The sequence below is a fragment of the Colletotrichum aenigma genome (assembly GCF_013390185.1).
Source record: "Colletotrichum aenigma strain Cg56 chromosome Unknown KSG_Cg56_contig07, whole genome shotgun sequence".
Taxonomy (NCBI): Eukaryota; Fungi; Ascomycota; class Sordariomycetes; order Glomerellales; family Glomerellaceae; genus Colletotrichum; species Colletotrichum aenigma.
This window is the reverse complement of record NW_023500913.1, coordinates 3,856,834-3,876,042: the sequence shown is the minus strand read 5'-3', so window position 1 is coordinate 3,876,042 and position 19,209 is coordinate 3,856,834. Positions and strand designations below refer to the sequence as shown.

The 19,209-nt window shown below is 52.9% G+C and overlaps 4 protein-coding genes across 4 annotated transcripts; 2 read left to right on the top strand and 2 right to left on the bottom strand.

Annotated features, from left to right (window-relative positions):
- Nucleotides 1–2,273: 2,273 nt before the first annotated feature.
- cot-1 (Serine/threonine-protein kinase cot-1) lies at nt 2,274–4,361 on the top strand (the record flags this gene model as incomplete). Its single annotated transcript, XM_037326562.1, has 4 exons — nt 2,274–2,920; nt 2,977–3,477; nt 3,525–3,998; nt 4,049–4,361. The coding sequence occupies 4 exons, from the start codon at nt 2,274–2,276 to the stop codon at nt 4,359–4,361; spliced, it is 1,935 nt and encodes a 644-aa protein (XP_037175740.1).
- Nucleotides 4,362–5,099: 738 nt separating this feature from the next.
- On the bottom strand, nt 5,100–5,825 carry sap62 (Pre-mRNA-splicing factor sap62; the record flags this gene model as incomplete). The annotated part of the gene is made up of 1 exon (XM_037326561.1): nt 5,100–5,825. One exon carries the CDS (start codon nt 5,823–5,825, stop codon nt 5,100–5,102), a length of 726 nt encoding a protein of 241 aa, XP_037175738.1.
- Nucleotides 5,826–9,197: 3,372 nt separating this feature from the next.
- On the top strand, nt 9,198–9,782 carry CGCA056_v011314 (uncharacterized protein; the record flags this gene model as incomplete). The annotated part of the gene is made up of 2 exons (XM_037326560.1): nt 9,198–9,707; nt 9,762–9,782. 2 exons carry the CDS (start codon nt 9,198–9,200, stop codon nt 9,780–9,782), a joined length of 531 nt encoding a protein of 176 aa, XP_037175801.1.
- A 389-nt stretch (nt 9,783–10,171) lies between these two features.
- lamA (putative urea carboxylase) lies at nt 10,172–16,280 on the bottom strand (the record flags this gene model as incomplete). The annotated part of the gene is made up of 10 exons (XM_037326559.1): nt 10,172–10,229; nt 10,282–10,701; nt 10,764–10,901; nt 10,994–11,031; nt 11,081–11,235; nt 11,317–11,358; nt 11,416–11,506; nt 11,572–11,604; nt 12,558–16,020; nt 16,078–16,280. 10 exons carry the CDS (start codon nt 16,278–16,280, stop codon nt 10,172–10,174), a joined length of 4,641 nt encoding a protein of 1,546 aa, XP_037175736.1.
- Nucleotides 16,281–19,209: the final 2,929 nt, after the last annotated feature.

The following is a 19,209-nucleotide window of genomic DNA, read 5'->3' as shown; positions in this document are numbered from 1 at the left end:
CCGAGACGATGTAGCACGCTTGGAGGTGGAAAGCCAATCGCAGAGGCGGGAGGAGACGTTGGCGTCCACGACGTCTTGTTTCTTTTTTTTTTTTCTTTTCTTCGGATGGACGGTTCCGGTGAGGGGGCCTGTCTGTCAAGTTAAGGTGGCTTAAGTTAAGGTAGCCAAAAGTAAGGCACCTTAACTTAGGCGGGGCGTGTGAGTAGGTCGCGACGTAACCATGGCAGTTGAATTTGACTCTGACGAGCAAAAGTCAACGATCAACGAGGTCCGTAAGGTGGGAAGACGAGGTCGGTGTTGGCTTACACATATTCCCGGAGACACGGTTGGCTGGTTGGCTGGCTGGCTGCTGAAGAGTCGGTGAACGGGGGCCGCCGCCGCCACAGAAGAGAAGAGGTCGGGGTTAAGTTAAGCGATTGGAAGCGGCCTTCATTGCTGTGAAAGCCTGATGAAAGGGGAATTGGAAACTCGCACTTCACAAGCCCCCGCCCCGCACGTGTGGGCCAAGAACGGCTGTCGGTGCGAGGGGAGACTGACACTGGAATCTGGATGCAAGATTGGGAGCATCGTAGGTAGCGGAATGAAGAACAGGGTGTTTGCCAAAGTGTGTTTCATGGGCGGGCAAAAGATGCAAAAGGCGGATATCAGAATAGATGAAGCCCCGTCTCGGTAATATTCTTCACTGGGCCTTGAAGAGTGCAGGAGCAGGAGGTGCAGCGGAGGAATTCAAAGGTACATGCGCATACATGTACCTAGCATACATTAGGTAAGTACCTCACAACATGGCATGGCATGGCAGCTGTACCCCACATGTCGGCCCATCAGCCAGTGACGAGCCGGCATGGCTCCAAACTCAGGGGTAGCTGGGGTCCAGCAAGGCCCGACTTCACGTCCAAGGCCCCCGCGACGGGCCCCGCGACGCTGCCACTGCCGTTCCATGCCGCTGCCGCTGCTTGGTGTTTGCTTGACTTTTGCTTTGTGTTACCTGCGCCTGTGACCGACTGTCGGAAGGTCCTGAGGCGGCGAGTCCCTGAAAAGTGTCACGTCCCGTCTGGACTCTGCCGCGACACTGGCTGGGAACCGGAACCCAATTGCTGGCTGTTGTGAGCGGCTGAAAAGTAATCTTCAGTGCACTGCAAGCGCCTCCTTCTACAGAAATACCCAAGTACTGCGTGCACGCTGTCCTGTCCCGGCTCCGGGTCTCGTGACTTCAACTTCCCCCCTTCCCTTCTCGAGTCTCGACTACCTAGCTGCATATGCATCGTACGAAAGTAGACCTGCCGACTTCATCTCTGTTTGTCATTGTCTCCTCCCTTTGCTTCAGGGTGCCTCGTCCTGTCGCCTCGAATCCCTTGGGACCGCACACCCAGCTAAGAAGCGACCCAAGGTAACCTAGCTGCTCTCCCGTCGTCGCATTCCTTAAGCCTACGAAGAGGGGTCCAGGTCCCAAGGATAAGGGGAAGACCAGACCAGACCGAAAAAAAAAAAAAAAAAAAAAAGATCACCCCTTAGAGCCTGGTGCCTCTCCTCCGCTGCCCCTTCCCCCCCCCCCCCCCGTTTCCCCTCCCCTTCCGCCACTTCGTGCCGCATCGCCAAAAAGTTCCCCCTCCACCCCCTTTCGCTACGTTTTAGTAAGGAGACAGAGGAGACGACGTCCAGCCGCCGCCCGTCTTTCTGCCCCCTCCAACCATCCAATTCACTCCAAAACCCTCACAAGGTACATCCATATTCCTCCTCTTCTCTCCCACACATACACCCAAACCAACCCAACCCTCCGCCTGTCGATATCACCGGTCGCCGTCCATGACCCAACCCAACCCATTGACTAGGGCTCACTCTCTCTCTTAATTAGCACTGGCGGGTTCCTCCCATCCACCCACCCACCGCAATCTATCTTGTCGACAGCCGCCTCGGACCAATCAGCCCAATACTGCCAACCTCCCGCCTTGACCCTGGGCGTCCCGCGGCTGCAACCTCTAGTCCAACTTGGCTGTCTTCCCCGCCGTTTAGTCGCTGCGACCAACCCAACTGGCCACCGCATCGTACCGCAACCGCATCGCACCGCACCGCTGCCACCGCAGTCTGCAGACCTCCTCCTCAGCTCGACGACCCCGTTCGCCGGCCCCCATAGCACCGTCAATTAAACTGCCACTTTGCTAGTCACCGCACAGCACAGCCTGCCCACGCCCACGCCCACGCTGTCTGCTTACCAGCCAACCAACCCCTACCCGCACACCGCGTAGCCCCCCCGAGTCAAGACGAAACCGACAACTATGGATAGCAATAATAACCGCCTCTATCTCAACATTGGGAACAACAACGATCGTCTGGCTCCCGGTGGCGACCGCCAGTATCCTACGACTCCCTCGACCTTTCCTCAGCCCGTCTTCCCAGGCCAGGCCCAGCAGCAGCAGCAACAGCGAGGCATGCAGCACCCACAGCAGCAGCAGCAGCAGCAGCAGCCCTACCAGGCCGGCTTTGCTCCCCAAGGCTACTTCATGAACAACCAGCAGCAGGGCCAGTACCCTCCCCAGGGCCACGGCGACTACAACGCCGGTTACCAGCCGCGATCCAACACTCCTGGCGGCAACGACCCCAATGTCGGCCTCGCTCACCAATTCTCCCACCAGAACCTCGGCGGCGCTGCTCGCGCATCCCCCTATGGTTCCCGCGGCCCCTCTCCCGGCCAGCGACCTCGCACCGCTGGTGCTCCCGGCCAGGCCCCCTCTGGCTACGGACACTATGCGACTCCTCCTCTCCCGAACCAGCAGAGCTCTTCTGCCGAGATCTTCGCCCCAGCTCCCGAGCGCAACTACGAGAAATATGGCGTCAACGCCAACAGCAACCAGAAGAAGTGCACCCAGTTGGCGTCGGACTTCTTCAAGGATAGTGTGAAGCGTGCCCGTGAGAGAAACCAGAGGTAAGGAGGCGTTTCGCATGCCAGCTGCTGCAGCTTGCTGACCGCTTCGTGTACAGACAAAGCGAGATGGAGGCCAAGCTTTCCGAGCCCAACCAGAGTCAATCGAGACGCGAGCAGATTTGGTCCACCGCCGGCCGCAAGGAGGGACAATACCTGCGATTCCTGCGAACAAAGGATAAGCCCGAAAACTACAACACCGTCAAGATCATCGGAAAGGGTGCCTTCGGGGAGGTTAAGCTGGTTCAGAAGAAGGGCGACGGCAAGGTCTACGCCATGAAGTCCCTGATCAAGACGGAGATGTTCAAGAAGGACCAACTGGCCCACGTCCGCTCGGAGCGTGATATTCTGGCCGAATCCGACAGTCCATGGGTCGTGAAGCTCTACACGACGTTCCAGGACTCGTACTTCCTGTACATGCTTATGGAGTTCTTGCCCGGAGGTGACTTGATGACGATGCTCATCAAGTACGAGATCTTCTCCGAGGATATCACGCGGTTCTATATTGCAGAGATTGTTCTTGCCATTGAGGCTGTCCATAAGTTGGGCTTCATTCATCGGTAGGTCGCATACGCCAGAGCTGTGGCCACCTGCTAACGTGTTGCAGTGACATCAAGCCCGACAACATTCTGCTCGACCGCGGCGGCCACGTCAAGCTGACTGATTTCGGTCTGTCCACCGGCTTCAACCGGTTGCACGACAATAACTACTACCAACAGCTGCTTCAGGGCCGGTCTAACAGACCAAGGGATAGAAACTCTGTTGCTATTGACCAGATTAACCTCACAGTCAGCAACCGCTCCCAGATCAACGACTGGCGTCGCTCAAGGAGACTGATGGCCTACTCCACCGTCGGTACTCCCGACTACATCGCGCCCGAGATCTTCACTGGCCACGGCTACACATTCGACTGCGATTGGTGGTCTCTGGGCACCATCATGTTCGAGTGTTTGGTGGGATGGCCTCCTTTCTGCGCCGAAGACAGCCACGACACGTACCGAAAGATTGTCAATTGGAGGCAGACATTGTACTTCCCCGACGACATCCAGCTCGGTGTGGAGGCTGAGAACTTGATTCGAAGGTGAGCAAGCCTGCTATTTACTTATGGAATCCACTCACTAATATGCCCAGCCTCATCTGCAACACCGAGAACCGTCTCGGCCGTGGAGGCGCTCACGAGATCAAGGCGCACTCTTTCTTCCGTGGAGTCGAGTTCGACAGCTTGCGCCGCATCAGGGCGCCGTTCGAGCCCCGCCTGACATCCGCCATTGATACCACCTACTTCCCGACCGACGAGATTGACCAGACCGACAACGCAACCGTGCTCAAGGCACAGGCCATCCAGCAGGCCCGTTCCGGCGTTCCTGTGGTCGAGGAGTCGCCCGAGATGAGCTTGCCTTTCATCGGTTACACCTTCAAGCGTTTCGACAACAACTTCCGCTGAGGCCCTACTACCTCTTATTGGTGACATGCATGGGCATGATTCTTCGAATCGCATTTGCACGGGACCCGTTCTCGAGGCTCCGGCTGGCCTACGCACCCTGTACTCGATCTTGCTTTTTGCCTACCGATACACCAGATTCATGTTACCAAGACTTGCATTTTCCGTTTTTGTTTCCAACAACCACTGCATAAAGGGCGTTGACTCGCATCAAGACACAAAATCGCACAAACCACCATGTAGATGGAGAGGCAGAATGGGTTGTTGCCTCGGGCTTGAGGCTGTGGGCTGTAGGTGTTTAGAGTTGTTTACATTCTCACGAGAGACACGACGTGGAGAGAAGGAGGTGGAGAACAGAGAAAGATCTAGTGATACCGGATCTACATATCATGGATGCAGGAGCGAAATTCAGGAGAAACGAGGATGACTGTCGGCAGTTGGGCGATAGAATGCAGTCAAGATAATGCATTTGAGACAAAGCCAACTATTCTGGTATGGTGATGTGCAACTTTTGAGTCAGCTCAGTTTTCGCATCCCACCGTGCGGAAGAGCTTACATTTCCATGTCCTGCGCCAAACGCCAAATCCCTGTGCACGTCCCGATGTCGCCTGTATGTGCCGGGCAAAAGCGTCGGGCCTATCTCATTATGAATAACACCAGGCCTGCTATAATCCTACAGGCAGCCGTGGCGTGATGCCAGATGCCATCGGAAGCATTCATACAATCCGCAACCCGTCCCCATCACCTGCGCGAGCTCAGACCCGGCGCGGCGACATACCTCTCCTCTCTCTCGGACATGAACATGACCTGCAGCCAGTACTCCTTGGCGTCGGGGTCCCAGAAGCTGAACTGCTTGTCCTCACGCTTGTCGAGCTCGCGCGCGGGGATCTTGAACGCGCACGTCTCGTACGGCTCGGCCGCGACCAGCAGGTACTGGAAGTTCTTGTCGGGCTCCTCGACGCGCTGCGTGAAGGCGTTCATGACCTGCCACTTGGGCTCGACGTCCGGGCTGATGTCGGGGTACTGCAGCTGGAACAGCAGGCCCTGCTGCCTGCTGACGGGGTCGCGGACCTTTGTGATCTTGTAGCCCGGGCGGCCGATCTTGATGACGTTCTTGCGGGCGAGGGCGCCGAAGCCGGCGCCGACGACACCCACAGGTAAACCGGTGGCCGGGTCGATGTTCTGCTTGCCTTCCTTCTGCTCGCGCGCGGCGCGGCGGGCGAGGTTGGTCTGGTGCTTCTTGCCCTGGGTGTGGGCGAGGTAGGAGCCGTCGTTCTGGTGGACGGTGAGGCAGAGGCGGCACTCGAAGGAGCCGACGTGGTTCTTGAAGAAGTAGGGGTCCTTGTCGAGGTCGATTGTCTCGAGGGCGAGCTTGCGCAGGCGCTCGCGGCGGTCGGCGTTTGTGGCGGAGTGGGAGGCCACGCCGCCGCCGCCGAATTTGGAGCCGGCGCGGTTTTGGTAGTCCATTTTCCTTCTTCTTTCTTGCTTTTTGTTTTCTTGATTATTTGGGGGTATCGCTGGTGGTGGTGATCGTCGTCGGGTGTTTGTGGTTGAGGATTTCGACGGGAGGTTGCTGAAGTTGGAGGTTCAGGATTAGTTACATCTGCGAAAATGCGAGCTTGGTAGGTCGCGAAATGGCGTTGCCTCACCGAGGTGAAGACGCGGTTCGGGAGTACAATTGTCCGGCCGAGCCAATTTGGTGGGACCTACCAGCGGGATTCTGTGGGGAAGGTGCTGGCCCGGGCTTGTGGATATAAACCAGTTGAACCGCTCCTTCTCGATCAACTTCATTGTCCACCACGGCTACGTGCAGGCTACCACAGAGAGCCCGCTCAGCCCACGGCTACTTATTTCGATTGCGCTCGTGATGACTTCAACAATCGAGGGCGTGGCGCAATGGTAGCGCATCTGATTCCAGTCCAGAAGGCTGCCCGTTCGAGTCGGGCCGTCCTCATTTTCTTTTGCTTTTCTCTTTTTTTTAACCTCATGATTTCTTACAAATAAGACTCATGAGGAGGAACTAATCAGCGGTTCGAAATGTACCTATTATCTATCCTTTTGACTTCCAGAGTACATACACATGTGCTATTTGTGAGTTGATTGACTCCACTCTCCACTCTAGAGGTTGAGGGCGCCACAGCGACGACGTCGGCAAGAACGACTACATGCATGCATGCATGCGTTGTGGTCTGATTTTGAATCCCCTTCTTGCGCTTTCACGCCTTCTGAGGCTCACATGAGTGAAAATATTGACTCGACGATTCTCTCCCTATCACCCACGCCTTTTTGCATTTCTGGTACTGGAGGTCAAGCCAACGACAATAACAGTCTTCAACCTCAATTTCTATGTATTCAAGTGACAGAGCTTCTTTCTTTTCCAACATATTACCGGACTAACACAGATGGTGTGAGTGAGTGAGAGAAAGAGAGATACGGATAATCTTTTATTTTTTTGACTCGAGGTGGCTTGTAGAATGGAAATGAGGGGCCTTCAGATGTGTTGTCTACAAGAAAAGATCAAGTGAATACATTGGATCAAGATGCTAGGCCTTCAGAAGAAAAGGCTCACAAGAACTTTCGTAGTCTGATGTGGAGGTCAACAAAGAGGACGTCGCCTGGTTCAACTTAGTTTTATTCAAAATAGCTTTACCAGATCAACCTTTTCCTCTCAAAAGACTCAGGTAATATTGGTGAGAAGCGTGCACAATGACTCGCATTCATGGGTTTTATCTGGTTAGATGGCGAGCTGGGGCTTTTTCTTTTGTACCTACTGGCTATGTGTATTGTACTCTCTCTCCCCTTTCAGCGCTTACGTTTGCGCGAACTGCGTAACCCAAGACAAGTGATTCCCCTAAGCCCGACTCATTTCACCACTTTGCAACGTGCCTGCCTGCTTCTTCCTCTCCACTATCTGAAGATCTGCTCGCCGTCGAGGCATGTCATTTACAGAATCAATGACCATTCATTGTATTGACGATCTTATAAGGAAACTTAAAGTGGTCGTATGACTGACAGCCGTTGCTTGGGTCGTGTCATCGCATGGCGAAGTGTGCTCCCACGGCAAAGGCGACCAAGTAAAGCCACGTCAAGTGAAGAGCTTCTTCCCATCCACGAAGGGAAACCTCACAAAATCCCCACAAGCGAAGTCCGCTGGTCCTACCCCGGCCCGTTGAAAACTTTAAACAAGCTTCCCACTGCGTCTCATGAGCAGCACAGGTCACCCAGTTTCATGCCCGAGATTCCCTGTCTTGAGAGACGCTCGGAGGTATCCAACGCGTGCCGGAAGAGCGGCAAAATGGGCAGGAAACATGATGGCCTTCGCATTCGTGAAGACCGATGCCGTGTAGAGTCCGGTGATTGTAGGTGGCGCCCGCGCGGGCTCTTGCGAGGGAACTGATGCCGTTTACACTTGACTCGAAAGATGGTGGCGGGAGAATCTAAACACCCTCTTTTATTGAGTTCTGTCTCTGATGAGCTTCCAAAAGACGCGCGTTCATCGCAAGTTGAATGAGTTCAGGAAACGAGAAAGCTTGCTGATGATGGATTAGATGATGGCAGACTATTTGAAAACGAGTTAGAAGTTTCTGTCACCATGAATTAGGCTGTTATCTGAATTGATGCTGGTTGTGAATTTTGAACACTTCGTCCAAACAGAGTCCATGATAGAGTGAGCAGCACACGGTTTCGTAGATGGCGAGAGACCACGCAACAGTTGGTGAGTAAAAGGGACCAACCGGCAAAATATCCCCTACACGATACATCCGGCTAAAGTTTACACGTTGTGAGAGCCCGTCAAAAGGGGATAGATGATGCTCGTCTGAGGCACCAGACGCCCGGTACCAGAGATCAGATGCCCAGGATGTGACAGATGAACCCCCAAGACTTGACAAGCTTTTGAAGCCAAGATTGAAGTTCTAAGATCACCGTGCCAAGGCAAATCTGTCCGTCTTGGATGAGAAGATCACCCTGGCAGGGATAGCATGGTCGGGTTCGCATCCAGTCGGGTGCGCGCGCGCTACCAATTCTAAGTTTATCCTTATGCTTCTCCTGTTTCCCCATGCTCTCTTCTTATGGACGCCCAAGTGGGCGGCGACCCGTTCCGACATTCTCGGGCATTTCGGGACCCATCGGCAGCCCGACTTGACAGACTGAGAACATTTTCACCCCACGAATCATGCTTGAAGCAAACCGCCTTGTTCTGAGCCTTAAACCAGATATGCATTTTAACCACCAATGAACAAGGCCCTCCAGTTTCATCCTAAAACAACCGAGTGTACCATCGTCTGAAGTCTCTTTGGCTATGCTGCTCAGCAAAGTTTCCTCATCTGATAATGGGAGGAAATCATCCGCAAGGGCCACCCCATCAAGTCCGCTGAATATCCAGAAATCCGGGACGAGTCGATCTGTGAGCAAGATGACTCGGCTAGCCATACCTACGCCGGGTTGGATGGCGTGACGCCGTTGATCGCGTGCCCCGAGTTGGCTCGTGTTGTCCTTCACACGACATGTTCGCATCATGGCATCCCCAAAAGATAAACAGAGTTCAATTACGAAACCTTCTCAATCTGCACCGTCGGCGACATCGTGAAGTTGCACATTTCACCGGCACGGATTTGTGAAGTTTGCGTATAGTTGCAGCTGAAATGTCAAGTATAAGTACAATAGGTTCACCTCGACAATATGTACTATTCCTTATCTCCATCACATCATCATCTGACAAGTTTCTTTCTCTACTTTCTCTCCTAATACATTCTCTTATCCGACTGGATTCGGACGCACTCTCACTTAGACTACTTTTAACACTATCGTTATCTACACACAAGCTCACTCACCGCCAAAATGCGCTTCTCATTCGCTTTCCTCTTCTTCCTCCTTGGCCTCACCCTCGCCGTACCCATGGCAAGCCCGGCCAACAACAAGGCTACGACCAAGGCACCCGCCGCCAAGCCCGCTGCTAAGCCAGCCACTGCCAAGGAGTCCTCTGATAAGAAGAAGCTCGTCAAGGGCATCAACGACAACATCAACGCCGGCAAGAAGGAAATCAAGGCCACTGAGAAGGCTCAGAATGATGTCAAGAAGAACGATGCCAAGGGCCTGAAGAAGGACGAGAAGGGTATCAAGAGCGCCCTCGACGAGGCCACCAAGGACCGTCAGAAGAACCAGAAGATCGCCGGCAACAAGGACCCCGCTCTGACCAAGGGACTTGGCAAGGTTGAGAACGCGCAGAAGGGTGCGAAGCAGACCGTCAACGGGCTGACTGGCAACCCGAAGAAGGATGGACCCGCGCTGGATAAGCTCGACAAGACCTTCAAGAAGGGAAAGAAGACCAACCAGGATAATCTCAAGGAGGTGAGTTAGCAGCACCATGAAACAATAGTGATGAAGGCTAATGACTTGCAATAGGCCAAGAAGAACTTCAACTAATCCAGAAGGAACGCTTCGACAATGCGAATAGGTACTGAGAACTGTAGCCTTTTCAAGCTGGATAGCTACCTATCTTTACAATAAACGTATTTTTATTGTGAAATTTCGTCGCTGTATGAATTCGTTTGACTTCTCTTTCACTCATGTAGTCGAGGTTAGATAACCGTGGGGCTTTAAGAGAGGCAAGCGCCGGCGAACACACGAAGACAACAGAATTCGTGACACGATACAACAATTTCACCTTGAGCATGAACAGGGGACCTATCGTGTTTCTTGATATGTTGGCTTTTGCCGGAAACGGGATGCCACTTGGTATTTTAGTAACAGATGAAGCCATTGAAATCTCCAAATAATTTCCAAATGCTGACGCTCACACTAAAATTCGAGTTTTATGCCTCCGCAGTCTCCGTATTATCCACAACCGGCTTCATTCCGTAGACAACATAGCTTGCGACTTATTAGCTACCCCTGAAAGTTCGAACGTAACGGCTTCACTTACACGGGCCAGTACGCATGGATGGACTTGTCATTCAAATCATTGCGGACGCCAGGCAGGAAGACATGTACCTCCTCTTTCGTCCACCCGAGAGCCCTGGTAAACGGCGCCATGGTGATTGCCACAAAACCATTGTTGATGTTTTCATTGTTCCAATCACCTAGTTCTTTGTACTTAGGGTCTTTCGGCCACGTATTCGATGGCCATTTGAACAAGCTCATCTTGACGTCGACGAAGCCGACGTCCTCCATGACTCTGACAAGGTCTGGGATTTCCTGGAACGAGCGTCCAAATATTTCGAATGCTTCGTGCACATATTTCGTACACTGTGAAAGTTGGCATTCCGGAGTGAGAGTACCGTCGTCTGAACGAGGGAACACTTCGAGTTCCTGTAGTTCGAAATATCCGCCAGGTGTCAGATTGCTAGGAAACATCATCAGTTTTTCCGTACAGCAAATAGAGCACAGGAGCTCAGAAGAACGTACTCAAAAACCTTAGTGAGAAAGACCTTCCAATCCGCAATACACGAATTCATACCACGGGTATGAATGTAGTCGAACGGCTGCGAGTACGTCCACTCCTCATCCAGGTCGTCGATCTCAAACCTGACGTTCGGTGGCACGCTTTGTCTTGTTAGCGAGTTTGATCATTCTGATGAATAAACGAAAGAAACTCGTTGATATTTGAGATCTTCTGTGAACCAGTCTTTACTTACAACTCGGGCATCGAATGGGAAAGATCGATACCGAGGACCTGATTGAGATCAGCATTTCATGTCGCGTTGTCGTGACGAAATAAGCACCTCAGCTTGTTCATGATCTTCACCAAAGTCGATTGCCCAGATTCCCGTGCCAGTTCCAACGTCAAGAACACGCTGGACGTTTGAGTTCGGCTGGTTTGGAGGAGCGAGTCCTAGCGCGTTGTCAAACGTCAAGAGGAACAGGTTATGCTGCAAGTCTGTTGCCAAGTATTAGCATTATCCATCCGCCACATTGACCCCCTACTAGCAGGTCTTGTCAAAGGAAGAGCGTCCCCTACCCAGTCGATCTTGTTCTTGCTCATCGTTAGGGGCGGTATATTCTGCCCACATTAGTCAACTGCGAAGTCCGACCTGCTTGAAATATCAGATCGTCTCACTGCCGTCTTTGTATCCGTGATACTTGCGTCCATTCTCCTCTCGATAGCTGAGAACTGAACTTGTCACGCTTGCTGTTGATGACGCAACGCTCTTAACGTCTTGGCGTTAACCCTTGAAGAAACTCCCACATGTTTCAAAGTATATCCGTCACTCACTGTTCCAATTTCAGATGCGTTGTCATCGGTAACCTAGAGATATTCATTAGCTATCAAGAAGTACCGAAGTCTGTCATGTCGAGGAATTCTTGCCTCTTCGGGTACGAGATCGGCAGGATTGTGGGCTTGGACCGGGCCCGGCGCAGCCGCTTCCCCTCCAGGCGTCACGTTGTCAGGAGCGCTCATACTTGCAAGTTACAATGTGAAGTTGTGTCAAGCATCGGAAGAAACAAGTGCGAGGTCGCATCAGGTGGAATCCTGTATTTTATCTCTTTCCCCGTTGGAGCCCGCCCGTTCTTGTTACCCCTCTTCTGGTCCGATAAGAGCATGCAGCTGCGCGGCACGGTTTTGAAAGAGGCAGGTTGGGGGCCATCTCTGAGTGAAGAACCAACACGCGTATCAGAAACCGACGCTTAATAAAACACTGGGTCTGTTGTTTGTGATTTCTGACGAAGTTACCTAAAACTGCAAGCCCCGAACCAGAACCGACTCCGTATAGAGTATCCAGATCGGACTCGGAGACTTCAAGCCAATCGAGACCACGTGGCTAAACAGCTTGTGGGTTTTGCTCGAGAAATCTTTAGAGTTAGTTGTTCTATCCAAGTCCATCTTTATCGAGGCGCACCGATATCGCAAAGTCTGGTAGCATCGCATTACCCATCTGATCTGTGACAATGCCAATTTTCAATCCCAAGCATCAACGGTGTTTTGACTAGGTCGCGGATGCGTAGACTGCAGATCATCTCAGCCATTGTTCAGAAGGAGAATGCAACACGTAATACTGGTTCTTGAATTGAGTTGTACAGAACAGCGTGCCATAAACCCCGGGAACAGCAGTGGCGCTAGGGGGTGTAGCTTGCAAAAACCGGCTTCAAGCTTGGCGGAACGCTGGCCAGTCTGGCTGAGAAATCGTCCGAGGAAGATTAAGTTGCCAAACCAGCCATTATTACAGTCCCAGGGTTGACAATCGTGCCCGCTGGACTCACGATGCTTTTCACAACCATTCCATCTTCGTCCTTCCCGCAAATAACCTTGATCTCCATCTTCATCGCCTCCAACACAGCCACTGTCTGTCCGCTCTTCAACACATCACCTACTCCAACCTCCAATTTCCAAACACTCGCGCTCACAGGAGACTTGATCCGAAGAATGTTCGAACCCGAACCCGAATGCTCCTCCAGCTCCCCATCAGCCGCCGCAGCCCCGTTGGTCGAAGCTGTCGTAGCCGCATGCCACTCGTCAAAGAGCTCCGTCTCCCGCCGAGAAAGCTTTTTGCTAGCTTCAGCCTGCCGCTTCGTCCACTCCAATTGAGCTGGATCCCGATTCGCAGCGTCGAACTTGGCGATGAAGTGGTCCATATTAATCGTAGTCTTATTGATGGTGAACTCGTACTGCCCGATGTCATAGTCGTGCTTCAGCTTGTCGTACTCTTCCTCCCCAACCTCCACAAACCTGACCAGATCAAAGTGACGGAACAGCCAGGGCTTGGAAGGCTCGAAACAGGGCCGGTTACCTGTCTCATCCCAGCAGCCGATGGTACGCCCAATAAGCTGGTAACCTCCCGGTGCAGCGACGGGATAGATGGCGACAAGAGAGCCGCCCAGACCGACTGATCCGCTTGGAGTGAAGACACGGCTAGGATTGTACTTTTGTCCCACGTACACGTACTTGGGATCAAGGGGGAAGAGAAATGGAGTGCCGACGTAGAAGCCAACGGCTACCGTGAGCCAGGGTGTGTCTAGAAATGCGTCGAAAACGGCTTGCCGAGCAGAAAGCGCGTTATTTTCCCGAATGTACTCCACGTTATCTGGCAGGTAAGACGCGTCTTTTCTGATGTTGTCCATGTAACGCTGAACAGCCTCCGCAATGGCTGAGTGGTCGAGGCAAATAGGCAGTTGTACTTCTCGCACTGGCATCTGGTTGCTCGACTGGCCGAAGCCGCACGGCAGCTCTGACAGAATACTTAGCAGTTCGGTTTGTGATATCTTCTTGGGGTTGAAATGAACGGTTAGAGTTGCAATGCTCGGAGTCCAACTAACGCCATCCAACTGACGGTCTTCAAGTTGCTCGGCCAAGAGTCTGACACAAATGGTATTGCGCAAGTCAGCGACCTGAGTCCCGAACTCCACGATAATAGAAGAGTCGCCTCCTTGTCTGTATATCGTCTTAGGATCAGAGTCAGTCTCAGGAATTTCCCTCAGTGTTGACGATCCTGAAGAAGCTTGGCTGTCCTCTTCAGGATACAAAGCCGGGATTGATGCTGTGACTTGACCCGTTTGTGCACACGTAGCCACAGCAGCAACATACTCATCTTGCTTCTTCAACATGACAATGGCAGACTCGAAAGTGGTCGGTCTGAACCGGATCTCGTCCCCAGGCTTCAGCTGTCCTAGCTTCCAAAAGTCCGCCGAGCAGACGGTCAACGGGCAGGCAAACCCTCCAGCGTCAGGGCTGTCGACTGAGAAGATGACTGGAAAGTCGCCGGTCCAATTGACTCCACCAACAGGATATCCATAGTCAAAGATGTTGGATGGATGAGATCCTCCTCCGCCTCCGGATGCGCGTGCCCATTCAAGTTGCGGTCCTGCTAGTCGAACACCACTGCGACCGCTATTGTGATTCACTTTCCAGACAGCCTCATACAATGCAGCTCGCCCACCAGGTGTGAGGATGTCGTTGTTGCCGTACGGTCCTTCCATACACCACACCTGCTTAATATCGAGGTTGGGGACAGCTTCGCTTGGAAGTGAAAATGATGTTGCCTCGGCGGCCCACTGAGTCGACTGCTCCGCCAGATCCAACACGTCATGCATCTGCAGTTTGCGGCCTTCCAGCCCGCCGTAGCCAAGTTCTGGCGCCGTAGACTTCGACCCGAGAAATGAAGGAATCCCGGGAAACCCTCCTTTGATGGCGATGTATGCTCTGAAACCGCTCCCCCCCAGTTGGCCGAGCTTTAGGACCTGGCCACGACGAATGACGAATCTAGACCACATGGGCTGCTCCTCATCGTCCACCGTCACAGAAACAGAACCACCACATACTGCCACGACAGCACCAACGTAGAAGCGCAGCGCCGGGCCTGTCAAAGTGACCTCCAACAACTCTGTCCCTGGCTCATTCCCGACCAATACGTTGGCGATCTGGCTGCTGAGGAAGTCCATGGGTCCGCTCCTCGGAACGCCATGCCGGATAGACACTCTTCCAGGATAATCTTGGATGGTTGTCATCATGCCGGGTTCCAGGACTTGAATTGCGCACGCTTCGAAGACGAAGTCGTTCAAGAAGGTGGTCAGCGTGTTCCCCTGAATGAATGCCTCCGACTGGAGGACCTTGGTGAGGTATTGGAGGTTCGTCTGCGTGCCCTGAAGAGTTGTTTCCTTCAACGCGCGAATCATCTTCTGCCGTGCCTGCTCTCTACCCTGACCGTCGTGGACCATGATCTTCCCGATCAACGGATCGTAATACGGCGTGATGCGCTGACCGCCCTTGACCCACGTATCAACACGAACCCCGTCATCGCCCTCACTTTCAGGCCACCACACACTCTGCAAAAGCCCAGGCCGCGGGGCAAAGTCGTTGAGCGCGTCTTCCGCATACACACGAACCTCGATCGCGCTGCCCAGGGGCTGCTCTCGCCCAAGCGACCTCAATTCCGCCGTTGGGATGCCGCCAAGCCCTGCCTTCTCGCAGTTCGCCTGTCGAAGCATCAAATGCACGAGATCAACCCCGTAACACAGCTCCGTGATGCCGTGTTCGACTTGCAGTCTAGTGTTCATCTCCAGGAAGAAGTACTCTGCCGTCTCATCATCCACCAGAAACTCCACGGTGCCGACACTCTTATAGTTCAACTGCGACGCGTAGTCTACGGCCGACTGGCAGAGCTTCCTGCGCAGCGTCGCATCGACAAACGGACTCGGACACTCCTCGATGACCTTTTGGTGGCGCCGTTGGAGGGAACATTCCCTTTCGCCAAATGACACGACCACTTCGCTATTGCCAGCGACCTGCACCTCAATATGCCGAGATCGCGGGTAATACTTTTCAAGAAATACGCCACTGTTCTTGAACAAAGTGCCCGCTCGGCTGACGACCGTTTCGAACGCCTTCTCTACTTCCGCTTCATCCTGGCAGATCTGCAGGCCCATGCCGCCGCCGCCACCGGTGGCCTTGAGCATGATGGGGAACCCGAGGCGTGACGCACTCTCGCGGGCCTCGGCTGCTGAAGATAGGAGAGGCGTGCCTGGGACCGTGGGTACGCCGGCCCGGTGGGCGATTTCCCTGGCCTCGTGCTTAAGACCCATGGCCTTGATCGATGTTATCGAAGGACCGATGAAGGTGATACCTGCTGCGTCAGCGGCCGCGGCGAAGTCTGCGTTTTCGCTGAGGAAGCCATAGCCTGGGATGATGGCGTCTGCGGTGTGAGTTTGGGCGATGTCTATGATCGCATCTCTACAGTCTCATTATTAGAGAAGTGGTCATATGGTGTTGGAACCAAGTTGTGTATACCCATCGGTGTATGCAGTGCGATCACTGCCCGGTAACAACACAGCTTCATCTGCCGACACGGTGTGTAAGGATGATGCATCGGCATCAGTGTAAATAGCCACCGTTTTGACACCGAGTTCTCTGCATGCTTTGATGCATCGAACCGCGATCTCGCCACGATTGGCGACCAACACTTTCTTAATGGCTTTTAATGAGCTGGCCATAGTGATATCTGAGCGAGGGGAAATGGAAAAAGATTCCGGCAGCGATCAACATGCATATCCCCAACATGCCGGGAGTCTCAGACAAGTTTTGTAGTTGGGGTGGTCAACAATCAATACCCCACACTTCAAGGGAACCCTCCACGTTCGGATAAGTAGGAACAATCGTGCTAGCAGGTTCTCAAGCATGTACATCATCAGACTACTCCCCGGTGTACTGTGTGTGACATGAGGGGGGATGATGGATGGGGGTTGTTACCCCATACTCTTATCTTGTCCCTGCATCTAGGTGCTCCCTGGGCTTTGGGATCCGGATATTCGGAGCTTAGAATTAACTGGTAGCACTTTGGGTAACAAAACGGTCCAGATGAAAGTGTTCCTGACGAACAGCTGCCCACTCAACACCGTTGTTATCAACAGAGAGACCCCCTCACTCGTTATCAAGATAAGAACCCCGCATCTGTCGTCAACATCGGATCACCACCTCTACTTCGTACGAATCATAGCAAAGGAATGTCCATGGGAATCGATAGACACTGCCACCGAACCCCAGACTGTAGAACCCGGGTGCGCTGTCAGTGGCTCGGCGCAGCGGAATGGCCCCTCTCTGCGGTATCATCTACCCCAAGTGGGACGACTTAATTGGAGATACTTACCCCAAAGCCGTCCGGCGCTGACCTACCCCAACGCATGGAAGCGTTGGAAGCTAGAACACCACAACTTTCCGAGATCATCGGTAGACTACGATCCCGGTTTCCCGCGGAAGGTGATTTCAAAAGACTAGGAGAGACAATTTCACCCGTTATGCACACCACTATCATCAATTACATTCTCTCTTAGAGTCAAAATGGCGCCAGGTTTAGCCTCAAAGTTTGAGATCAATGCCGACATGGGCGAAGGCTTCGGCCGTTGGAAGATGGTAAGAAATCGCCCTCTTTCGCTCACAAAATCTCTTCACTCACCTCCATGAAAGGGCCCCGATGAGGAGCTGATGCCCTACATCGACGCCGCCAACATCGCCTGCGGGTTCCACGCTGGTGATCCCTCCATCATGCATAAGACCATCGCTCTCTGCAAGCAGCACGGCGTCAAGGCCGGCGCACACCCAGGTCTCGCCGACCTCCTCGGTTTCGGACGTCGTAAGATGGAAATCGACCCCAAGGACATGTATTGTATGGTGCTCTACCAGGTCGGCGCCCTCAAGGCGATGCTCGACGCGCAGGGCGTGCCGCTCGCGCATGTCAAGCCGCATGGCGAGCTCTTCTTCTATATGCAGCGCGATCTGGCCATCATGCGTGCCGTGCTCGAGGCATGCGCTACCTTTAAAGTGCCCGTGTACGGCGCATGGAATGCGGCGCAGGCGGAGATGTGCGCGGAGCTCGGCGTCGAGTTCCAGGCGGAAGTGTATGTTGATATCGACTACTCGCCGGAAGGGGCGCTGTTGCCCGTAGCGAAGTCGCAGCCGGCGACGCCGGAGAGGTGTTATGAGAGGGCGAAGAGGGCGATGGTGACAGATTCAGGGGCGGACTCGGAGGGGACCGAGTTTAGTTTCGGGTTCAAGGGAAAGGATTTTAGTATCTGTATTCATTCGGACATGCCGACTGTGATGGAGAATGTCAAGGGTGTGCGGAAGGCTGTAGATGAGGCAAATAAGGAGGTTTTTGGGTTGGCTAAATAAGAATGTCGATCTTGCTAGTAAGTAATTGTGATAGATCCATATATCGGCGGCGGCAAGTACAACGCTTAATTGGCTGACGATGGCCTGGGCTTGCTCTACAAAGTGAGAGCGTTGGTTGGTAGGCTGTTACTAACGATAAGCGATCATCGAGGGGGGACGTTGCATTCTGAGTGCCAAAGTGGCAATACGGCTCTCCTAGGCTTTGGTCCGAGCGAAAAACTTTGAAGGGCGATGAAATTTGGATCAAACAGGCCTTTCATTCTAAGAAAGCGATAGCAGGAGGATGATAGTGAGACGGTCACTGGTAGAAGGTCAGCCGACACAATATCAAAGGGTCGCTGGTGGTGGGCATGGAACAGGGGCGTCGTGAACGACTCTAGGCTTATAGTATATGAGCTCCGAGGGAATTTCTACTTTCAAGGGGTCATGAATAATGGATGAGGTCCCGCATTAACCCAGAAACTGGAGGAAATCATTATTTCTGAAGAAATAAAACCATAGCAACACCACATCCACTGCTTTTGACAACATTTGACGTTCGCGTGAGAATTTGTCACGATATCAGTCGCAACTGTAAAAGTTGAACCACCATTATCAAGCAGTAGTTGCGACTGATATCGTGACAAGCTCTCACACGAACAAGACCAGTTAGAAGGTTGTCTTGGTGACGCCACTCGCCAGCAGCCGCGCTCGACCTAGAGATATCCATCTTGAAGCGAGGCTATGTCGTATAAGGTACTACACGGTATCAGGCTAGTAGCTGTTATTTGATAGGCAGATATCTCCAAACACAGTTTAATGATCAAGTAGATCATTCTTGGCTTTAATCAGTCTCATCGGAACTTCCAACAAGGTGTAAAGAATCTCAAGTATTTTACCCCATGTTCCTGTGTTCCTTGCCATAAGATCGTAAGTTTTATGATAAACCTACACCATCTCAAAATTGTGATTTGCTGTAAGCAGGGTGCTTTTTTCATGTTGAATGTCGAGACTGTGAAAGTTGATTACTGGGCGTTTGCTTGGTCTTTGGCGGGCTTGCCGTGCTTGGCGGTTGACGTCGTGATTTACAACTTTCCACATTCTGTCACATTCGATGGTGCCCTGTCCGTTTCGCTATACCCTTTCTGGGGCAACTAAAGTGTTTTATGACCCGTAATACCGAAAGGCGACCGCTTCTACTGGGTACGGCGTCAGTGACGGATCTCGTGTAGCCGTGTTTTCCCGCGCGGTAAAGTAGGATACTCGACCAACAGG